The 25583-nt window shown below is 37.4% G+C and overlaps 1 protein-coding gene across 6 annotated transcripts in view; it reads right to left on the reverse strand.

The window, feature by feature from the left end:
* Positions 1-25583, reverse strand: part of PCDH15 (protocadherin related 15) — a gene marked incomplete at its 3' end in the record, with an annotated part of 825229 nt that overhangs the window by 30631 nt on the left and 769015 nt on the right. For 5 of the 6 annotated variants that reach the window (XM_081954012.1, XM_081954014.1, XM_081954013.1 and 2 more), the window contains 5 exons: positions 23385-23600; positions 18591-18679; positions 15144-15320; positions 9240-9458; positions 2734-2844 (listed from right to left, as the gene is read on the reverse strand). In XM_081954012.1, coding sequence (XP_081810138.1) covers positions 2734-2844; positions 9240-9458; positions 15144-15320; positions 18591-18679; positions 23385-23600 — 812 coding nt within the window. Of the gene's footprint in view, positions 1-2733; positions 2845-9235; positions 9459-15143; positions 15321-18590; positions 18680-23384; positions 23601-25583 lie in introns of those variants that run through there. The other variant, XM_081954015.1, reaches the window with a different exon arrangement.

Consider the following 25583-nt stretch of genomic DNA (forward strand, 5'->3'; position numbering starts at 1 on the left):
TTAGGATTGTGACTTGTTTTTGACTGTGGAGAAATGTCATTAACACCAATAACTTGAAGGGCCTTGAATCTATTTGCTGTAATTTATTGGTGACACTGCTTTTAATCTTTTATATCTAGCTTCCTTTGAAGACTAGTGCATAGAATCTAGGAACTGCATACTAGAAAAATAAAATTATTGTATTTATTTATTATTTATTTATTTATTTGTTTATTTGTTTATTATTTATTATTTATTTATTTATTATTTATTTATTTATTTGTTTGTTTATTTGTTTATTATTTATTTTTATTTATTTATTTATTTATTTATTTATGAAAAACACAATTGTTTCCATTTGCTACTATATTTGCCACTACTATGAGAGTTTACTTACTGATGCCTACATGTCCAAAGACAAATAAGAAAAGAAAATGAAAAATGAATTTAATTTCAAAATGCTATCTGTAGAAGCTTTGTGTAATTCACAACACAGATTTCAACTGAAAACAGAATGAGATCCCCAAAGAAATTAGAAAAGTAAAAGAAAAGAGATATTGTCTTTGGAGTACTTATTGCTAAACTTTTCTGGAATTATTAAGTATTGGCATTAAACAGTTCAAGTGCATCGTCAAATACATACTAAAATGATAAGTTATTTTGCCACAAGATTATTAAAGATTGTTTTGCTATGGTGCATTTAAGCAAACATGTTTTAATCAAAAGAGTTTCTGTATATCTTCTGTATCCATCCCTTCAATGGATTTTTTTTTTAAAAGTCCAATTACTAAAGGGAGCTCTATCCATTTCCCGAGGCAGCCTGACCCAATAGAGCTTGATTAATGCTCAGCTGGAATCTATGCTTTGAATATATATATTTTTCGTAGATATTGAAAATACAATTCAAGTTTCCACTCATGGAATATTCAGCTTTTTTTGGCTCATGTTACATGCAAACGTTTGAATTTTACTTTATGTACTCCTTCCTATTTATATGTGGCATTTGAACATCTTGACATAATTTTCCAACTACCAAAAAAACTTTGCATTCAAGACATTTTGTCAGAATTTGAATAACACTAGGTTTGGACACGTCTCAAATGGCTATATGACGGTGACGATTAGCCAAACAAATGTCTATGGAAATTCTTAATCATCTAAGTCAGGGCTGTTAAACTAGTGGCTCGCGGACTAGATGCATCATGTGCTGGCCACACCCATGGCCGGTTTAGTGAAGGGGAAGAAAGTCCCAATAGGTCACGTGACTCTGCTGTGATGACACGGGTTTGACAGCCCTGATCGAGGTCATGATTGTCCCAAAGGTGCTTTCAAAGGGCAACTGGACATTCTTGGGTTTTTTTTTTACTTGGAAGTTTCTTGGATGAGAAAGAAATGTTTTCAAAGAAAAAAAAAACCAAGTCCAGTTGTCTTTTGAAAGCATCTTTGGGAATGTTAGCCAAACAAGCTAACAGTAAACAGCCCATCAAAGAACAACCAAGACCATTCTCATCAGCAGTGACAAGGCAAGCCACTACAATATAAATTGAAGCAAGCCCCACTGCTACTATGACTATTGTCAGCTGAAGCCATTGGTTTGTTTAGATTAGGGGTGTCCAAACTTGAGAACTTTAAGACTTGTGGACTTCAACTCCCAGAATTCCCCAGCCAGCTGGCTGGGGAATTCTGGGAATTGAAGTCTACAAGTCTTAAAGTTCTCAAGTTTGGACACCCCTGGTTTAGATTGATCACATTTTACAAACCCTTAGCGGTACACTCAGTTCTATATTCCAAACAGCTTTGCGGGAAGAGTAATAATACAGAATATTGGCTTTCTCTATACTTTGGATTTAATACTTAATTCTGACTACATTCTTGCCAATGATCCTTTGAATCCTCCTCTTCCTTTCCCCAAATTTGCTGTCATCCTGCCAGTATCCCTTTTCTTATCCACTGAACTCTCTTTGGTCTAGAATCTCAGGGGTGTCAAACTGGTGGCCTGCGGGCCGGATGCACAGGCCACACCCAACCCAGCTCTGTGAAAGGAAAAACCATCATCAAATGTCATGTGACGGCAATGTGATGCCTCGAGTTTGACACCCGTAGTCTAGATATACATCATTCAAAGTCCAATCTTAATAAGGCCTACTGTATGCTATTTTCATAGATTGATGAAATCTGGTCTCCTCTGGAGCGCTTAGGAAGAAATGTTAAAACCAGTATAACCTATTCACTTTTCTCTCCTATCCCTGTTTCAATTTTGGTAGAAATTGGTAGAAATATATTGATTCTGTCAGCCTTTTGCATACATATGCTTTCATTAGCTCTTCCCAATGCACTAAACAGAATTCACATGTACAGGAAGGTACATGCTAGACGTGACAAATTACCTAATCCTGTGATATCAAAAATAAATTTGCATACTTTAAAATATGTTTTAAAAAAATCTATAAAAAGTTTCTGAAATATACTTAGTACGTAGACAGATGATCTCCCACTTGGTATACCAAATTGACAGTAATGCTTGTCACAATTCTCTTACGTGTCCAGAATTTTCCTACATGCTTCTGCTTACACAATTACCATTTTTTTTTATCATCCTTTGATAAATGCACTATTCCCCCATGACGTTCACCAACATGTGGTTGATATTTAGAAGATTATATATTAATTTGCTTAGCCATGATGACTGTAATTTCTAAAGTCTCAAAATTATATCCTGTATTATTAGCATTTTAAATTTCATTGAAAACTTACATGGTGCTGTCACCCAGTTCTTCGTAGAGATTATTGGCAGGGATGCTTGCTGATTTACCAGCTGGTAAGGCCATCTGGATGCGAGCTGTCTTTGCACATTCAGCTTGTCTCCTTTGGTGAAATCATATGGGGAAGAAGTGAAGAGATTTGAAGGGAATCAAAGAATGTTTCTAATAAGCCCACACTGGTAGAAACAGTCATGCGGAGAATTCATTAGAGCTTTTCACCTGTTAATTGATGCTAATGCTAACCATTTGAAAATAGTGCAAACAGGATAAAATCGTAGCTTCTTGCTACAGATGTAGTCAGTTCTCTTACAATGGAATATTGTACTGATGTTTTTGTGCATGATTGACTAGAAAGTTCTGGAAAAGCCGAACAATGAACTCCAGTTCTCTAAAATGAATAACTGGGATATTTAAAATTATAAATATAGCTCCCATTTTCTTACTATCTAAGCTGGAGAAAGAAAAAGGGCTGGGATTATAGAGGACATAAATATCTCAAGTACTTCTGAATTAATAGATTTACCTGTATTAGGTTGCTTGACATTTTGTACTACTGTCCTACTGATACGTATATATCCTTCTTTTTTGAAATCATTGTACCCAAACAAAAGCTATTCATACACAAGGCAATTAAAGTTTAAAAATAAAAATACTTACTCTTTAAATCTGTTTTGTAATGCAGAATGGTAAAACAGAAATAACAGAATAAACAGTGAGATTCACATAGAAAAATAATTCAGAAAATTCTTAAAACTTTATAGGTTACATATTTTTAGGGCTCCATCCTCAATCTTTAATTGTTTGACTAATCCATTAGAGATAGTTTAATAAATTAATAGGATATCTTTAATTAGGTGGCCATTAATAAAAAAATAGCTATTTAGTTGCATTTAATGCTGTGATAATTTCCATTAAACTACCATCTTACAAAAATCCCCCCCCCTCCTTTGAAAGAGCCATAGAATAATATACCTTTTATGGGCAAGCTAGTATTTTATTAAAACATGGATTTATGCAGGTTTAATAAATTAAAACTAACACAGGCTAACTCTTAATAAAGGAGTAACCTCGGTGGTGGGTTTCCATTTTTTAAATTACCAGTTTGCTCGTGCACCCGGCGCTTCTGAGCATGTGCATTAGTGTCCGGGAGGGTGGCCAGAGCCTCCCGCCACCGCCACTACCGGTTTGCTCGATCTGGGCCAAACTGGGAGCAACTCATCTCTGAGTAACCTGATAGGTTATTGCGAACTAAAAATATATATTACATTATTGGGGAAAAAGAAAACTTCTTCCATCTGATGGAATAAGCCAGATTTGTTGTATTAACATTATTGCCAGGGAGGTGCAATGCCTTAGCAGTTAAAGACACGGAGCTTATTGCCTAGAAAGTGGACAGCCTGGGTTTGAGACCCAAGTGCTGCACAATGGGGTAAGTGCCCGTCTTTCCCTACTTCCTGCCTGGCAAATGCAAATGGAAGTAGATAAATAGGTACCACTTTGGTGGGGAGGAAAAGGCACTTTGTGACATCATGCTGGCCACATGACCATGGAAACATCTTCAGATGGCACTTGAAATGGGGAGGAGCACTGCCCCCTATAGTCAGCAATAACAAGCAGAGTACAATCCATAGGGCTCCTTTCCTTTCCTTCCCAGGTGCTGGTTTTGATTTTTAAAACTCTCCATGGCATGGGGCTGGGCTATTTGAAGGACCTTCTTTCCCTCATTACATTTGCTCATCCAATCAGATCTGGCAAAAGAGGCACGCTACAGGGCCCGTCTCTCTAGAACAGTGATTCCCAACCAGCGGTTGGTTCCAGATCTCGTTCCAATCAGTATGGTTGGAACGGGCCCGGCGTCTTCCACATGGATGTGCATGGCATGCACACATATGCGCACAGCGCATGCCTGTGTCGTACCTGCCAGCAATGCCTCTGCAAGCCTCCGCGACTCTCCAGCTGCTCGGTGGAGTGTTGCGCAGGTGCTTTATGCGCCATGTGCATGTGGGAGAAGCGCCGAAGACTTTAAAGGACAGGTAAGGAGCATGGGCGGGTGGGGTCTCCGGAGCACCATACCGGAACGGTACCCAGTACTCCAGGCAGGCTCCAGTATGCTCATACCGGGGCGTACCGCCTGCAACCCACCATTGTTCCCAGCCTTTTTTTGGCCATCCCTCACCTATGCATCTCTAAAATCCCGGTGACCCCCTTGTGACATATAATTACTCAAAAAGTGAACTCTACTCACGTGGAAGAAGCCTAAAAGGCCATTAACTTGGTTTAAACAAGGTTCAAATTGCCCCCATTAAAAATCAAATTGGCCCCCTGTGGGGCATGGGTCCTATGTTAGGAACCACTGATCTAGAAGGTGGAGGTGGGCTTTCTTTTCTGGAAATCCCTCATCAGGCCTCGGGGGGGGGGGCTCAAGGGAGGTGGCTGTGCTGCTGATCGGATCTCGTGGGTGTCTATTTGTGACTGTGTTTGCTTTTATACTTTTTTTCCCCTTTGGCTTATGTGCCAGCCAGGATAATTTCGTGTGAACTTTTAATAATTTTAATAAATAAATAAACCAAATAGTCTGGCCTCAGGGACCAAATAGAATAGTCATGCACTTCTTTCTATAAGTCTGTCTGCCAGTGTAGTATTTTACCGTTTGATAATAGCTATTCAGTTCAATTCTTTATCCGAAAATCCTGCATTGGCAGTTATTCTCTGTGGACCAGGCCTGGAGGGTGCCCATCAATTGCAGAGTGAGCAGAATCTACCTGAACATATATTCTTGGTTGTAATCTAGTATAGTTTTATTAAAATGTTCACACCTATATACATTTAGGCTTCTTTTCAAATTGTAATCCTCTGCAGCAGGAGTGAAAATTGAACATCGAATAGAGGAAGGACTCCTACAGTTACAACATATTTCTATTTCAACTATTACAATTACTTGTATTATTCTTTTTCTTATTTAGTTAATTTTTAAATTCTTTTAGGTTATACTTTGTGTTTCTGGCCTTTGGCCATAATAGTCTTTCATTCATTCACTTACATCTCCATGTACACACATTTTAGCACTCACAAGCTGTACTTGCATTTTTCATCCAGATTTTAAATCACACAATTTTAGACAATTTTAGAATAATGGGATATCTCTGAATTTTGTTTCTATATATCCATGATGAATATTCATTTATTAAATTCTAAAATCATCCATTTCTCTCCTAGAGGGATTCTGGGCAGTGGACAAATAAAATATTGACATTAACAAATAGTGGACAAATAAATAAAAACATTGGACAAATAAATAAAAACATTAAGTAGTAAATATATAGTAAATGTGTCCATTATTAATTTATCTTTGGCTCATAATTATTATTTTCTTTGTGTGTAGACTATTGAAACTTCAAAGTTACTGCTACATAGGAAATAACAATGTTTTCTTTTTATTATTTTCCTACAGTGCTACAACAATACTCATCCCCATGAGCAAATAAGCAGTTGAAAATTCATTTAACTTTAAAGCTCTTTTTTTTTAATAATCTGGAAAAATTCATTGAATGTTAAATAAATTGTATTGCAAAATGTTTTATTACAAAGTGAATGCTTCCATTTTATGGACATCAGTAATGATGGTTATGTTCATTTAAGTATAATTTTTCCACTATGTAGCAGACTTCATCTGTTATTTCGCTAGCATTTATAGCTGCCAATTAAGGCATAAGAAAAGGTATAGAAAAAGAAAAATAGAGATATTTCCTAAATTATTTAAGTCAGACCATAGAAGAATAATAGTATTTTCAGGATTTTGACATTCCTTTGAAAAAAAAAAACTGCAATCACTGGTTTTTTTTCCTTCAGGTGGTCATTGTGAATTACTTATTTGAATTAAAGAAAAATTATGCAGAAGTACTACTTGTTATAATGGCAATGCTTCAAAAATAACATATAATGAACTGAGTCAGAACAGGGTTTGTCAATACCTTTATCCCATATAAGAAAGTCAGCATGGGATGAAAACAGTTCTCTGTAGGTCAACTGATTACATGCTAGTTTGCAACTATAGCTAGCAAGTAAGCTATGTGAAGTCAAAGCTGGTTTTATGTTCTAGTGGGTCTCTTTATTGTTAGGCTTCCTAACACAGATGTCTCTTAAGCAACAGTTCCATAGACACATAGATGTACTTGGCTAGGAACTGAATCTTTACTGTTACATCAGAACATCAGTCATAAGAGATAAACAGTCTCTACATCATGGGTATCAAACTTGTGGGGTCACATTGCCGTCATGTGATGTATCGTAACATTTTTTTCCCTTTGCGGAGTTGAGTTGGGCATGGCCTGCACGTGACTCATTTGGCCTGCAGGCCGCTAGTTTGACACCCCACTCTCCATAGTCCTTCACTTATGATCATTAATTCAATGAATATTGAAAATTAAAATGGTACTGAACAAAGGGTCTTAGAACTTGTGCCTGAAGTCACAGCCCTTGCAGTTTCTTCGCAGTCATATGATAGCAATCTGGGTACTTGGCAATCCATTTGCACTTATGACTGACTGCCAATTGCCCTGCAATCATGTGATTAGCATTTGAAAACTTCCCTGCTGGCTTCACCAGAAAGTCAATGGGGAAACCGGCAGGAAAAATCACAAACTGTTGCCAACCACCAAAAGAATGCCCTTTAGTTTCTGAGGGCTGGCTGAAAAAGGTCACTGATTAAAACCAATCAGGATTGTCAGTCATGGAGTGGAGAGACTTGTCCACAGATACTCCCCCCCCCCCCAAATCATATGTAATAAACAAATAAACTCATGCACCAGGCCTCCCAGGACCTCTCCCATCCTGCTGAGTCACCCTGAACTCCTTACCTTACAGTGCTGCCTCGCCCTCCTGGTTGGATTTCAGCAGAAAGAATTTTCAGCTCTGGAGCATAGAGGGTCTGAAAATCCCCCCTGCCAAAATCCAAGCAGAGCAGAGACGCAGTATGGTAAAGAGTGTAGTGTGTCTCTGGGAATGTGGGAGACTCTGAGAGGGCAGCATGAGTTGGGGTTGGCTGCTGCCGAGAACTCTGGAGCTGAAATCCTCCCTGCTGAAATCCCATCAGAGTGGAGAAACAGTGCAGTATGTTAAGGGTGTTATGTTCTTAGTAGGATGGAGGAGGCCCTGGGAGAATCAGCATAAATTGTGAGTGAGTTGGGGGTGACGTAGACAAGTCTCTCTACTCTATAGCTGAAAATCATCCCGGAGAAATCAAAGCAAAAGATTTTCAAATCCTGAATGGAAAGACTTGCTCACAGCACGCCACTCCCAAGTTTGTGCTTAGCCTGCCCCAAGACCTCCCAGAGCCTCCTCCACCCAACTGAAGCATCCTGTGCTCTTATCTAGCATACTGTCTACTCAATGACCTGCGAGAGAGCTTAACAATGGGAACCAGGAATGCTGGGATTGCAGTCATTGAGTGAAGTGAACATGTGATGATTTCTTCACCCAATGACTTGGATTTTGGCCCCATTTGTGGTGGTAGGTAAGGTGGAGAGATGGTTCAATGCCATATTTCAAATCTTGCTCAATCCTTTGCAGTGCTTGTCACATGGAATTGTTCTCCTTTTGCTTCTAATGAACAACTATGCAAAGAAGCACAATAAGGAAAAAGTGAAACTGGAAGGAAATTTGCCTTGAATATGGCTTGAATCGACCAAATAATCACAACCCATTGAAATAAGTGAATTCAGTAATGACAATCATGATTGTATATCATACTGAACAAAATAATCCAAGAGCCCTTGTCCTCATCTAACATCCATTTGTTCCATGACTATTCAAACTTGTGACAGTGATGAACAAGGAAACCTCAAAGTTCTCACCATTGAAGAATCCCTGCAGTTATATGATTGTGATTTGGACACTCAACACTTAGCTGCAGTTACATGAATTTTGATGTTTCCTGCTGGCTTCCCACAAGCAAAGTCAACAGGGAAAGTGGCAGGAAGTTGGAAGTTCTCACTTAATGATAGTAACCGGGACTGCCGAGAACTGCCACTGCTAAGCAGCAAATTCACATGATGTTGCACCCCATCATTTAGTGACAGAAATTCCAGTGCCAATTGCCATCATAAACTGAGGACAACCTGTATAAGGAATGTAATATATCTGTTTATATTGAATATGAATAATTGATGTTCACTAAAACGAGCCACAACTGAAAACAAGAGTTCTATCTCATAAATGACTTGGGTTGGCAATTACTTTTTTAATTACATCAAACCCCTCAAGATCTCACGAGGGTTGCCAATTTTATACTCAAGATTGTAAGAGATCTCACGATAATACAAGAGTCATAAGTGATTCGGTGCAAAGATAACCAACATCTCAGAGAAGACTGTCATTCTTTTAACTCTATAAGTTTTGTGGGTTTCAGCAATGAGTACCTTTTGTTGAATCCTTCTACTTCCATCTTTGCTACATAACAAGTGCTATGCAAACCAGAGTCAAGGGCTCTTGTATACTTACTGTTTGTAACTGACCATAACTATTAAAATAGCAGGCATGCAGCAAAGGATAATGATGACGGCCAGGGCCAACAAAGCTCCTTCGGTGTAGCCCACAGCTTGTGCCTGCTTTTTGACATTGGCCACCACATCTGGTGTTCGTATTTCCAAAATACGTCCTCCTTGCCCAAGGTATGGTTGAAATTCTTTATTGATATCTAGAAGCTTGCCATCCAGAAATCTTCAGTGTCAAGAGAAGAAAGAAAGAGAAGAAAGCAAGATCAAGCTAATCTCTATCCTTTTTAAAAGGTGGAATCAATATTAAAAGGTATTAATAGTCTTCTCTCCCCTCCAGCCTTTTATTTCCCCACCGTGGTTCCTTTTGAACATTTCATCCCCTCTCTGCGGTTTCTTTGATCTGATTTTCATTCTAATTGACCAACGGCAGTAGAATTGTTTACAGTGTGCCATCTGTGATGATAGACTTCATAAGATAACCGCTTCATAACAAAAGCACACTGATCATCTCAGTGGAGATGATGGGTAATTTTTAAAAACCAGGAACAATAGAGCAAAAGAGTATAAAATAGTTCTGGAGCAAATCTATTGGAATCATGATTTTGAAAATGTGATTATATTGCTTTAGAGCAAAATTGCTCCAACTGTTCAGGTTACCAACTACGAATACAATAAAAAGAGCTAAACTGGTGTACCGCTGCAATTAGGCTCTGTGTTACATGAGTCAAAGTAAGTAATGCCAATTAAACTGAACAATTCAGGTGTAATGAAAAGAGGAAAACCTTCTCTTACACAATGCTTGCATGTACTGAATGCCATTTATACTAATTAAGAAAGTGAAATGTCCTTCAGGGAGTTGTAATACACCCTCTTTAAAATTTTATAAGCAATTTATCTACAAATCTGTATTTCTACATTTTTTTATAGCTTATCTGTGCTTATTGTAATTCAGATGAAACATGACATAAAGTACAAAATGAGATGAGGGCCTTTTAAATTTATTTTAGGAAGTCACAATGTCTCAGAAGCTGTCCCTCTTTTTTGTACTCATGAAGGATAATGGATAGGGTAAGTATTTTTTTAAAAAATTCTGATAGTACCTTTGTCCTAGTACTGAGAATGAAAAAAAAAGACATCATGGCATTGGCAAATAAATTTCACTCGACACACAGATATTCTGAATATCTGCATACACACAAACCCACACACGCACATGTATGTCTGTGTGTATGTGTATGCATGTGTATACTGTGTGTGTGTGTGTATACCCACACACATATACAGGTGTATATGTATGTATGTATGTATGTATGTATGTATGTATGTATGTATGTATGTATGTATGTATTTGTGTTACAACCCCTGGTATGCCCAAATAACCCTAACCCTAACCCTTAGCTGATAAGGAGGAGAGCCTGTGGCTTAGTGGCTAAGACTCCTGCCTAATATGTAATACAGCCCAGGTTCAAATCCCAGTAAGGGTATGGCTAGCTAATGAGAGCTAAATAGCTTGAAATAGATCTATACTAGTCTCCCTTTATTTATTTATCAGCACAAATACAACACACACACACACACACACACACACACACACACACACACACACACATATATATATATATATATATATATATATATATATATATATATATATATATATATATTCACATACATACATACATACATACATACATACATACATACATACTCTATCTATCTATCTATCTATCTATCTATCTATCTATCTATCATCTATCTTGGGTGAAATTCAGCAGGTTCTTATCAACTTTTTTTTGTGGTGGCAATTAAGTAAAAATAACAGCAATTGTGACCCCATTGTTCATTATGGCTATTTTTTTGCAGAAAACTGGAAATAAATGCCACTTTCTGGCAAAACTATTATAAATTGTCACATGACCATGGGGTACTGCAAAGTTGGGCTGGTTGTCAAATGCCAAATAAAATTGGGCTGGTTGTCAAATGCCCAAAATGCAGTGGTATGACCAGAGGGTGGAGGCCGATATAAAAAGTGGTTTATAAGTAGTTTTGGGGGGGCGGGGTTTCCGTTGTAACTTCAAATGGTCATGAAGAGGCTGGTCGTATGTCAAGGACTACCTACAGTATATATTCTTGAGAAACTTCATGGTGAATCCCCCCCCCCACTTAAAAACCATATGATGTGGTAATAGTGGGAATGAAAGTCACTGTCAAATGGCTTTGATATTAATAATTACTGTGCAAGGGAGTTTTTAAAAAATCAGAGAAAATATAGAGAACTCAAGAAGATTCTTGGATAAGGAAGTGTCTTCAAGAAAAAATAGAGACCAGTTACCTTTTGAAAAAGCACCTTTGGGACAACCATGACCTGATTGACTGAAAAACTCCATAGACGCCGAGAAAATATATCTTACACCATGTGCTTTGTCTTATTTTGAAGAAAGATTTTCATATTTGTTTAAAGTCTAGGAATAGTCGTATCACGAGAGACATTTTATTATTCCCATATTCTCCTTTCTGTCAAGGCACCATTCCTTGAAAACAAGTCTAGGAGGCAGAACATCCTGAGGGACATAGTCTAAAAAGCAGCTGAGAAATCTGTTTGTTTTTCCAGAGTTATCATGCTATTCTTTGGAAATTATCCTGTAACTGTACAATGGGGCAAAAGGCTGATTGAGACTCTTTCAAGGCATCTCATTGCAGGATTAAATGAAGGAAAATTCCAGCTGGAGTTAACTTTTGAAATCTGGAAATACATCCAAGTTTATAGGAATCAAACCACAGGAGATTCCCTGCCAAGCCTAAAATATGCTAATGTTTCAGACTAAAACTTTCTCTTCATTTTGCTAAACTGACACTTCTTCACCTCTGCCCCAAGGCCAAGAAAGTATTCCCTAGCTTTTTGATGTTATACATTTTTGAAAATGTTGGAACAGGGAAAATAAAGCTGGTTGTGCAAGCTAAAGAAATATGTATTTAGGTTGCCTCTAAGCCTGTATTAATTAGTAGACACACTTTAAAAAAAAGAAGACTTATCTTCATTTTTTACATTTTCATCTTCTTTAGTACCAAGAATGTAGATTAGACAAAGATTCAGTAATTCAAAATATTTGAATATTCAAATTGATATTTGAATATTCAAATTGATATTTGGATATTGAATATTTGAATACTCTACTCTACTCTTATTTTCTATATTTTACCGTAGTCCAGTACAGAGGAGAAAATTCAGCCTATTTTCTAACATACAATATCTCAAAAATATCCATTAAAGCAGTGTTAAATGAATGAAGGCCATAATGGTTCATTGTTATAAGAATTAGTTCCTCATTACTTTAATTCTCCTTTTTCTACTCAGCCTTTTGTTTATTTATTTGCATCACTCTTTTTTGAGACAATGAGGCTAAAGGCAGATATTGTCTCATATTATTATTACACTGACGAAACAGATTGTAACCACAACAAATAACTACGTAGCTCATTTTTGCTCTTTGGCTGTCAGTCCCATGAATTCTTATTTATTTAAATAATGTCATGGTTTGAAGTATATCACAGTAACAAAAGTATTTCATTCCACACACACAGAAAAATCATATCAAACTATTTATCTATTTTTTCTTTCACTTCTTAGAACCAGATTTGATTATTTCTTTCCAGATGTTAGAGGTCCTCCACTCTAAAATTCATAATAAAATGCACACAAGTTTGAATTTCAAAATTTTACTCAATTTACTCAATATTATATTACTACAATATTGCTTTCTAGGGAATAGTAAGGGAACAATTTTTAAATGTTTCTGTGCATAAATATGCCATTTTTCTACTAGTGTTATTTCAGCAGAAAATGACTTAGAATGCTAGAAATTCCAATGCCCTCTTCAACATGAAAGACTAGACTGCCTTCATCCTTTATTTTATTTCTTGTTTAGGTATGTTAAGTGAAACCAAATATTAGGGCAAGCGACTAGTATATAAATGAGACCAAACCCTACTCCTGATGATCTTGTTTGGTAATGAAATGTCTGCAAGAAAACAACCAAACTCAGAGAACACTACAGTCTCCAACTGTGAGCTACAAATTTTCTCTTTTGCTGGGAAAAAATAAAACTGATTTGAAAAAAAATGAGAGGAATTATGTATAACTTTGGGCAATTTTTATGAACAGAAACATCCTGCATAAAAATATTGCACAGGTATAATGCAGAATATAAAATTATTCCTATCTTAAGTAAAAGTTGTGCTGGATGACATACATGACAGTTTATATTACATTTTTAAAATGTAGTTAAATGCAGTCCACCATATATTTATTTCAAAATTGGACATGGAAGAAGAGTAAACCAATGTTGCAAATATTTATCACCAACAAAAAACCCACAAATGTTTTCTTTTTTTAGTTCTATGTTCAAACATTTGTCACTGTCAGTTTATATATTTGCTGTTTGTATATTATATATAGTTCTTTTTTATATATAGTTAACACAATAGCTATTTGTAACCTCTCTCTCCATCCATCAACTGAAAATATGCCAATTTTATTTGCAACATCACCATATTTTTGTATGTCACTATTAATTTAAGCACATAAGGTATGAAACTCTAAATAAACAAAATGCTGCCAATAAATCAGTTCATTTGTTAGCTCAGAAACATTTGTTTCTTAAGCATATGGCTAGCAAACTACCACCTTGCTCACTAGGCATTCTGGCACTATTCTCCTTAGTGCAGCAAAGATAAAATATAAATGAAGTGCCTCAAGACTGGAGACTACATCAACATCTGTGCAGGCTTCTGAGTTGGTATGCCAATCTCAGAGAAATCTAATAACTCTACACCAGGGGTGTCAAACTCACATCGTCACGGTGTCGTCATGTGATGTATCACAACTTTTCCCCCTTTGCTAAACCAGGCATGGGCATGGCCAGCACGTGGCACATCAGACCTGAGGGCCATGAGTTCGACACCCTCTACACTTTCTTCTGCCTCCTACTGAGATAAACTGCCTGTATTTTTGGTAGTCTTGGACCCAAAAGGACCACTGGTATTATTAACTCTTTGAGGTTGTATAATAATAAACCTTTGATCTTGAGGGCTCAGGTTGCTCCTAATTTCCAGGTTCCAGAATGCACTGTAAAAATAAGCAATTATCAAATCCAAGGAAAAAAAGGGGGTCTGCCATCAATTCTACCTTTGAATCCTAGCTCAGAAACTTTGATCCACAAGTGTTAGCACCTCTTATTCTGCTCTTCTGGCTTGGCCTCTCCTATTAAGATTCTAATGATGGAAATAACAACTGTTAAAAGTCACCTCATTGGTTAAATCTCTGGATGGAAAATTTGGGACCACTGAACTCTTGAGTTACAGTCTTATATGTGATTTGTAGTAAACCAGGACTTTCCCCCAAAAAACTGAACTTCTGAGACCTTTGAACTGTGCAGATATAAAACCCCATATCTTCGAATCATAGAAACTACAGTGAAGAAGAACCTTATGAATAACACAACACAAATGCATTACTGCAAATGTGTCATAAATTGAGGGTGTGTGTGTGTTCAACTGCTGCTTTTCACAATAATTTTTGTGTGAAATTGAGCATATGTCATCGCATGTTTGCTTAAAGGCAGAAAGATAACACAGACTACAAAATTCTTTCTAGGATTAACCCTATCAGAGTTTCTGTTTGCTATGCTAAACAATGCTATTTTCAGGTCCAAAGGTGATCTCTTAAATAGCTGCAGTTGTGTGCCACTCAACGTTACATATGGCCCTGCATGGTATTACTTGCACCTTTAAATATCAGGCATGTAAAAGAAGAAAAAGTGCTAATTTTGAAGTCAAATTCTTTAAATGCCTCAATACTAAGGTATTTCCTCAACTGATATTCACTGCTGCAATGTACTTAACTACTTACTTGAAAAGTTCATTCCTCATTATAGCACGATTTGTCTGAGGATCGATTGCATAGATCATGAGGTCAGATTTGGAATAATCTTCTTCTGAATATCCATCACCATATCTGCGAGCACCAATGGATTCCACTACTACTTTTGCACCAGGAATCTGGTCTTGAACATAGCGTTCCAAAATCCTGATAATGAAAATTGGTAATTTATTAGCTCTATTCTTTGATTTATTTATAATTAGACAAAAAATCTTATATTGTAAAGAAAATTTATTAATAGCATGTCAGGAAGGCAGGAAAGATGGATGGATGGATGGAAGGAAAGATAGAAGGAAAGAAGAAAAGAAGGAAGGAAAAAAGGGAATCCAGAAAAACTAGTTTCAAGCGTGGGGTAATTAATTCTACCTCTTAGTATTATATTGGGACCTGAATTTTAAATGGTTTGAAGGGAAATTGCAAATATATTTTACAGAAGGAACTGGTAGGCATGATAAAGGAATAGGTTTTATCTTTTTTACAGAAGCTATTAAATTCCACAAACTACGCTCACAGTGAAATGCATTAAGTATATAACACAGAAGTGGCCATACATCTCACACGCATAAGATTTATGCCTCTGAGAAAAATTGGAGTGCCAGATTGTCAGGCATACCAGAACGGAATAAGTAAGACTGGCAGTTAAGCCACAGGTATTATTTTCAGAAATGGAAAAAATTGTTAACAGATTGTTTAAACAATGCCAGTGCAGAGCTGCAGCATGTTAGCAACCTAGAAAACACGGCTGACAATTATTGAAGATCCAGCCAGTTTCCTCTATCAACAAAAATAGATTTCCATAAATATTGTCTCATGCGTTTGACTCTTTAAAAGTAGTCTATGTGGCACAGCAATAGCGATTTAAATATCAGTAGCATTATGGGGTGTGATTTCCTTAACAACCACCTGGCTTAGCAATGGAATTTCTGGTCCCAATTGTCAAGGACTATCTGTACTACTTTTGTTTAGGATACTATGAACAACAAAAACATTGATGTCTTGGATAATCTCATTGACCCTTGGAGGCTTAGATTGACACTGTTTTAGTTGGAGTCCCAGTGACTACTCATCTTCCATAGGACCAATTCAGTGCATGCCCACTTAGTATCAGCAGCAGCAGCCCCAAACTATTTTCTTGAGTTCATCACTTAAGAGTTATGATGTATGCCAGGGGTGTCAAACTGGAAGCCCCACAGGCCAGATGCATCACATGCAGGCCACGCTCACCCTAGCTCCACGAATGGGAAAAACATGAAATGTCATGTGACAGTAACATGACGCTGCAAGTTTGACATCCTTGATGTTTGCTATGGTCCATGTAGCTTTGCTCAGTTCTGAATATGAATATTTTTATTTTATTAGACAGTGACTTGGGCAACATTAACGAATAATTTTTAATGTTTATTTATTCATTTACCCACTTGCTTACTTACTTATTTTATTTACTTACTATTTTTACAAATAATCAAAGGCAGCAAACATATCCAACACATCTTCCTCCTTCTATTTTCCCCACAATTCTGTCAGATTGTGTAACTGGCCCAAGGTCACCTAGCTGTCTTTCATGGTTAAAGCAGGACAATATACTGTATATTGCATATTATATTATAATTCATCCTTTAAAAAGGGAAATCTAACAAAATCCTCAATCTCACAAACTTTTTTTTTGATAACTGTGAAGTAATTATTATTGCTTTTCTGAAAACCAAGTATATTTACCTTAAAAGGTAGTATCATGCAGAGGACAGCAAGCTTTCATTAATGTTACAAATAATTAATACATTTTAACAATGTAATTGTACTGATGGAGGTCCCCATGTCTTTTTTTAATTACACTTTTTAAATTGATGTCTTTTTTAGTAAGAAATAGGGAGAAAACATAGTTTTTAATAGAGGGCAAGTTTTTGTTTGTTTTGTTTTACTAAAAAGGCAACTAGAGTAGAGGTTTTTTAAAAACATTTTGAAAACAGAAAAGTGGGATTTATCTTGCAATGGCCAGCCTGAATTTTCCTGCTGCAGTTGCTGTATTCTTTGATTCCTTCCAAGCTCTGCATACTAATTCAAAAGAAAGCTGTGCCAAGCTAATTAAGCTTAGAGAAGCCCCTTCAGCAAACACTTCGGTTAATTTATACTTTTATATAAACTCTAAGCTGGGTTGATCAGTCAACAGGCACATGACATGCAGCACAGATTATTCCAGTCACGTGAATTTGGAGATTGATTCACAGAATACATGAAAAGGATCTACTGTACGTTTTAGCTCATAAAATCATAAATGTTTCTTGAGCCAAGTTAAACAATCAGGGACTGCACAGATCCCTTGTACCAAAGCTTAGTAGCATTGCCTGAACCATGTTCAGTGGAGTTGTTTAGGGACTCACTTGGTTTGACTAGGTTTTTTAAAAAAGTATGGTTGTATGATTTACCACTGATGTTACAGTCTCACTTCCCCTTTGGATATCTGCAATGTGCTTTACATGGGGTGCTCTTGAAGACCAGTCAGGAACTACAAATCCATAGACCTAGAACACAGTGGTACACACCAGTATTGGTTGTTCGTAAGGGTGTCAAGCTGTTACACAAGCTGTACTAGCTCTCAGTTTCCTTCGTGGTGGAATTCAAGGTATTCGTTATCACATTTAGAACCCTATTGGCATAGGACCAAGTTGCATATGGAAACACCACTCCAAGAAAATATCTGTCCATCTGACCAGACTGGACAGAGTAGGCAGACTGAAATCTTGTCATCTTGTGGGACCTTGGAAGTGTACCTTTCCTGTGGCTATCCTATAGAATAGAGTTCCCCAACCTTTCCAGCTTTGAGGGCTGGCGGGGGTGGGGGAGGGAGAGAGGATGGTTCTGTGTGAGGTGTTGGCAAGTAGGTACACACAGTTCCATTTGCACTATACAGCATTCATGTGCGCCACCACTCACACAAATAGAGCATGCATGCACATGCTTGCCTGCTGATCATTCAAATGGGGATGCGTATGCTTGCGTGTGCACTTGCCCGCCATCGCCACCACCCGGTTGCAAACAACTCACGGCCCACTGGTGGGCCGTGAGTCAGAGGTTGGGACCCCTGTTGTAGAACACCTTCCACACAGACTTTTAATCTTTCAGAAAACTATCAAGACATGGCTTTTGAACTGGGGTAGAATGAAGATGTCTGAACTTGGTTGTGGGGTTGATTAAGGCGCCATGTTCTGTTTTGGATTCATGCTTTAAGATTTTTATATTTCTGGGTTCCATTGTTGTTATGATCTGCTCAAGGTTATGTTTTTAAGTTAGGAAGCCATACAAAACTTTTAAATAAATCAGTAAATCACAAAAGTCGCCAGGGTTTTGTATGTTTTTGGATCAGTACATTTTTAATCATAAGTTATTTTTTCATGGTTACGGAATAAAGATATTCATTACCCTATAAGCTGATCTTTGCTTTGTTCTACAAGAGTAGGAGGAACATTTGACACAATGACTTGCATATCCAGCTGGTTGACTACTGAGACCTGAAACAGAAAAACAAAAATATAGTGGAGTCTGAAAAACATGTAATATACTCCAAATAGAAAGTGTATCTCATTTAAGAATTTCCTTTGATGGACAGCAGTTTGGAGTTTGAATGGAGAAACTTATTATAATAAAATAACACAACAATTTATTTGGTGGGATTTAATAAGCACAAATATGGCTGCAATACAACTTTTTTTAAAAAAAGAAAAAATATTCTTTCATTTAAATAATGAAAGAATATTTTTTTAAAAAAAGTTGTATTAAATAAGCCACATTTTATTGTTACCGGTGCATAATATACAAGAGACCATCATTTGTGTTGCCTTTTGTATTTCAACTGCACAAAATCTACCTGCAATTTTGTGTCTTTTTATCTGGAGATTCATACTCCAAACGGTACTAATTGAGTATAACTGGGTATAGGATTTGTGACACCAAATTGATCCTCAGCAACATTATCTATATTTAAAAAAGACCATTTCCTATTGGTCTCTATCAATCTATCTATAATAGCCTAAGAAACAGCTGGAAAATGTCAAGTGATATTGACTTCTGTACAGGTAGTCCTTGACTTACAACAATTTGTTTAGTGACTGTTCAAAGTTACAATGGCACTTAGTAAAATGCCTTATGACCATTTTTCAGACTTACAACCTTGGCAGCATCTCTTTAATCACGTGATCAAAATTCAGATACTTGGCAACTCACTCATGCTTATAACCATTGCAGTGTCCCAGAATCATGTGATCATCTTTATTGATTGTTTAACCTCTAGGCCAGCGATGGCAAACATTTTTTTGGCTCACGTGCCATAAGCGGGGGGGGGGGGAGCGCAGGGGGGTCATGCGCGGGTGTGCCATACCCATAATGCAGTGCGCGACTCCCCAGCATGCATGCCCACATGGCTCCCCCTTATTTTTTGCATGCTTTTTTTGCACTCCCCAGGCTCTAGAGGCTTTGTAGGAGCCTGGAGAGGGCAAAAACAGCCTCCCCCGCTCCCCCAGAGGCCCTCCGGAGGCTTCAGGAGCTTCTCTGAAGCCTCTGGAATGCAAAAAATTGGCCCTATGGGCAAATCGGAAGTTCAGGAACATTCCGGTTTGCTCGTAGGGCTGATTTAAGCCCTCCGGAGGCTTCAGGGGGCCCTTCCAGAGGCTTCCCTGAAAGCTCCGGAGGACTAAAAATGGCCCAATGAACAAAGCAGAAGTTGCTTCTGGTTGGCTCATAGGGCTGGTTTAAGCCCTCTGGAGCTTTCAAGGGCCTTCCGGAGGCTTCCCTGAAGCCTCCAGAGGATGAAAAACGACCCTACGAGCAAACCGGAAGTCACTTCCGGGTTGCACGTAGGGGTGGTTTTTTGCACCCTGGAGGCTTCAGGGAAGCTCCTGAAACCTCCGGAGGGGCCGGGAAGGCTGTTTTCGCCCTCTCCAGGCTCCTATAAAGCCTCTGGAGTCTGGGGAGGGTGAAAAATGGCCTCAATAAACAGCTAAGATCAGTTGACAGGGCAACGCCTCACGTATCCTGACAAATGGCTCCATGTGCCACCTATGGCACGCGTGCTATAGGTTCACCATCCCGGCTATAGGCCCTATCAACATACAGGTTCAAACACATATTAGGAATAAAATTGTCAACAAACAATTTAAAATGAGGGTATGGTTAAATATAATAATTATAGGATAAAATACAATCATTTAATACATAAATATATAAAATAGAATAAAATGAGGTAAAATTATGTTTCTTTATCACCCCTGCAATCTACCCCAATCAGTCCCACATATGCCGATTTCAGACAGATCATTTTAGTGAGAACTTGTGTTGTATTGAATGCCGTTGTCAGATTCTGGCCACACATGAGGTATGTTGTTTTAATATTGGCCTCCAAATGGGCCATTCGCTTTATATGTGGATTAAGGTACTTATCACTCACCCCCTTATATAACCAGCAATCAAATATATGAGTCAGATCTTCTACCTCTTCAGCTCCACAGATATATGTACGTTCATTGTTTGGGATAGAATGTAATCTTCCAAACCTAACCATTGTATCAAGCTGTTTGAATCTTGCTTCCTGAGATATTTTGGCAATTGTGATTTTTAAATAGTTGTTGTGCAATGTTACTAATTGCAGTGATGCACTTAAGAACTGTGACAGGAATGGTCATAAAATGGAGGAAAATTCACTTAATAACTATGGCATTTAGAATAGAAATTTCAGACTCAATTGTGGTCGTAGGTCAAGGACTACCTGTATATAGAGTAAGTACACAAGGAGGGAAAGCACAAGAATTTATCCACTTGAACATTGAAAGAGCTGATCAATATGTGTCTCTACTTGCCCTTCACCTCAAAAGCAGTATAATCTTGGTTGCAAGAATGGAGTGTCGTTAGGAAACTATTGAATGAATAGCATAATCTATATGCAACCAAGGCTGCAAAGCAGAAAAAAAATCATAATTTCCTTGGCCATGTAAGACCATGCTTTTTTAAACTTATCTAGGTAGGAAACAGAAGGAATTGGGTTGCTGAGAAAGAATGAAATTGATACAATGACCTCTACAGCCCACACATTAGTCAAGTAACTTAAGCTAAACCATTGGCAAGCCAGCATACAAATTCTATAATCGTACCAACCACACATCAGTGTACAATTAAAGCAAACGGTTGATATGCATGCAAATTATAACACACGTTTCCTGATGTATGTGCACTTGACAAAACTAAGTCTCGTAAGAAGGTCAAATTTCATTTGACTTTCTTGAGTACTTGAATTGCATAAGTAGCTTGCTTACTTAATGGCTTTTAAAACTATTTAATCATCGGGATGTTGGGAGCATAATTTGATATTCTGCTAGGCTATGAAAAGGATCAGCATTTCATGATATAAGTCTTTTAGATAAATAAACACATTCACACAAAACCTTGAGGGGAAAATCCTGGGACTTTTCCAAGCAGAGGTGTCTCCAGTCTTAAACTTAAAAAATTCAAATGTGGCAGACATTTTTTTGGTGTCGGGAGGGTAACTATTATTTTGGGATCCCTTCCTCAACTACCAATTACTTGCAATCATGGCACTAAACAGAGCTAATTCCAGTTTTGCTGTAAAGGAAGTTAATGTCACCGTGGAGTTAAAACCATTTTATTGCCTTGTAGTGGGCAAAGTATCACAAGGGATATCTGGCTTGCTCTGCTCCCAGATGCATTACCACCATACTGATGTCTCTGCTAAGAACAGTTGCCAAATAGTATACAAAATATACTATATTTTAAAATTTTAACATTTTTGTCTAACTGTAAATAAGGCTAGACATAACCCGTAAGTACAAATGTACATGCACATTCATGGCAGTGGTGGGATACGACTGGTACGCCCCAGTACGGGCGTACTGATGCCTGCTGGGAGTACCAGGTACCATTTTGGTACGGTGCTGTAGAGGGCCCACCCGCCCGACCTGTATTTAGGCCAATCGGGGCTTTCACGCACCCGCACGGAGCGCATGGCGCCTGCGCAATGCTCCACCAAGCACCTGGAGCGTCGCAGGCGGTAAGTACACATGCGTGTGCTGTGCGCATGCTGCACGCATTCACGTGGTGGACACCGGGCTCTGTTGCAGCGTACCGGTTGCAACATGATCCGGAACCCACCACTGATTCACGCACACACTCACACCCGCGCCACAATATACAGTGCATCCATTCTTTTAGTGAAAGGTATAAAATTCCCATAATCTCTCTCTTCAACCAATCATAGTAAAAATTAAAAAGAGGCCAAATGTTAACTTTGCCCGGTCCTGAAAGCACAATGGAGACAGTTACATATATGCATGATTTCAAAGGAAATGTAACGGATTTTGAAGAAGAAATTATTTTATTAAATAAATGAAGTCTCTAGATGCAAAAAATTAAATTATTGGAGAAAGATATATACAGAAGAACAAAAGAAGGGAAATTAAAACAAAAACCAGTCACACAGACACAATTCCAGATAAAATAAAGTATTAGGAGACTGCAAATAAATATATTTATTATAAGCCAAATAAATATCAATCTCTTCAAGTGGTAGATAAGATTTGTTTTTGTCATACTACATATCAGCAACAAAAGATTTGCAGCTACCTGGTTGCCAAGGTGCTGCTTTAAAGCCCTTCATGATTTGGGACCAGGTTATCTGAGGGACTGTCTCTTGCCAGTCACATCCACACAACCCATTAGAGGAGGGGGGGGGGAACGAATGTTGCAGGTCCCGTCCTCTAAGGAGGTATATCTGGCAGGACCCAAAGAAGGGCCTTCTCTGTGGTGGCTCCCTCCCTTTGGAATATCATCCCTTCAGAAATTAGATTAGCTGGCCTCAATTTTGATACTCTTTACTAAGGACCTGAAGATTTGGTTTTGCTAGCGGGCCTCAGTAACCCAGAGTGGGATGGAGCCCATCAAATGCTCATTTGACTGTGTGTTGTCACCAGGGGAGATTGTTTTTTTTTAAATCTATATTGTTTTTATTGCTTGTAAGCTGCCTATTAAGCGAGCAAGCAGCTATATAAAATTTTTAAATCAATAAATAAAAACACTAACTACAACAGAAGCTCAATATAATGCAATCAGATCAAGAAATTATCAAGACAAATGTGTGCAAAAGCAGGGGAGTCATCGTAAATAAAACGTACAAGGATAATCTTCGGAAAGGATCTGTTCAATCATACTTACAAGTACATCTGATTTGTTGCTCAACCCTTTTCCATAATTGTCCGTTGCGATGGCCTGAAACTTGAAATAGGATCGCCGCATGTTTTTGAACAGCATTGCTGTTTTGATCAGTCCTGTATACGGTTCAATCACAAAGCCTTCCTTGCCATCTTTGATTGGAGGCATGATGAGTCTATACTGCATGGCACTATAGTTGCCGGTGTCTTTATCATGGGCCTGATGGGTAACAATGAGAGATAAAATGAGAAGGATAATCTATGTGGGGTCCTTGGGGCTCTCTGATCTTGGTTGTTGTTGTTGTTTTCCCTGCAGACATTTCATTACCCAACTAAGTAACATCTTCAGTACTAGAAGGGACTGGGGTTTTCTCTCTGTTCATATCCATTAATATATTCATTTTAATTCATAAATATAATTTATCCATATTAAATAAACTAAACTGAAAGATATTGTGTAGAGTATCAATGACAGCACAAATTCTGAAATACAAACATTTGTTGTGCTGTACATGTTTGTTTGTTTGTTTTATTGGATTTATATGCCACCCTTCTCCCAAAGGACTCAGGGCGGCGTACAACATTAAAAAACACATATCACAAAAGTTAAAAGGAAATTAGATAAATATCCCCCCCAAAAAAACCCAATTAATATGACAATAACATTTAAAAAATTAGATAAAATTAACAGGCCAGGCTGGCTTGCTGGGAAACATTTAACATTATCAAGATTTACAAAAGGAATTAGATCATCCAAAATGGGGAATTCAAAAAGGGGAAATTATAGAACTATAGGAGCTCATCGAATTGTCTAAAATAGTACTAAAGCACATATGTTATTAGTGAAAAACACTTCTTCCATATTGATAGACATCCATGGAAAAGTTCATCCAAAATTAAATTTTAGAGTGCCACTGGTGAAGAGAAAAGGTTAAGCAATATTTAATAGTTAATTTAAGACACAAATCATGATTTTGCCAAGCTTGAGGGATCACTTACCTTTCCAGAAAGAGTCTCATACTTTACAAGATAAACAGGCTTGGTTATTATTGTAAGCTTACAATTACTATGCCAGATGACTGACATGGAGACTTTAATCAGGATTTGAACATGGACTAGTTCTGTATTGCCCCTTCAATTAGAAGGCAATTATAAAACAGAAACTAGAAGCTAAGAATATTGAAAGAATGAATATTTTCTAAAAATAAAGACTGACCTTGAAACTCTTGCATAGAATGGAATTAAATTACTTTTTGCATTCCACCCTTTTCCCCCAAATATTAAAGTTTTCAGTTTAAAAACATGGAAACACTCCATCAATTGTATATTTGCAACAAAATACAAAAGAAATCAGTTTGTGTTTGTGGATATATGTGTGTGTATTTGTGTAGTGGGGAAAGAGATTCTGGTTTAAATCCATGTTAAGGCAGAGTATATATTTGGCTGTGTATTTGATGCATAATTTCTAAAAAATTAGAAATCAAGTAGGAATGGGGATAGCTTAATGAATGCACATAAATGCATACTGTATAAAGGTGACATAGATCAGAAATAGACCGACAGAACTGTCTCTAATTAGCTCTTGATTAAAGTATCAAGATTTCAACATCTTAATGTAGGTAGCAGTGCTTCTTTTTATCAACTGTATTCATATGCCATTGTTATTTATTCAAAGATCTTTGAGCTGAACTGAAGATTTTTTTTAAAAAAATGTTTCAATTGTTCAAGAACCATCAGAAAGAACTTCCATGCTGCCAGTATCAGAGTGTGCCTTTTCACCCAAAGAGAAAGATGGCTTTGCCACTTCATTAAGGAAAGATATATGCCTATATAATGCCTCAAGGGTTCTGATAGGCATGTCAGATAGAAGAGAAAGAACTACAGTTAATCTAAATGGCTGCATATCTTTTCTTTTGTTTATGTGGCATATATAAATAGGCAGATGTTTTGACAACTCTCTATGAACAGATGAGAAGGAATGGATCTGCTTTATAACAAGGACAATTTTAATCTATTAATTAGATGTAACTGCATATCATTGGCTGAACATTTACGCTCAGATTGAAGTATGTTTGAAATTTTTGTTTTCCAAATTAATCATGGATTGAAGTCTCTTGGCACAAGAATCCTCATTATATGCTTTTGATTCATATATTAAAAAAAGGAGCTGTTTCTTACATTCAACAGCAAGAGAAAGCCGTTG

The sequence above is a fragment of the Natrix helvetica genome (genome assembly GCF_964273705.1).
Source record: "Natrix helvetica genome assembly, chromosome: 5".
Taxonomy (NCBI): domain Eukaryota; kingdom Metazoa; phylum Chordata; class Lepidosauria; order Squamata; family Natricidae; genus Natrix; species Natrix helvetica.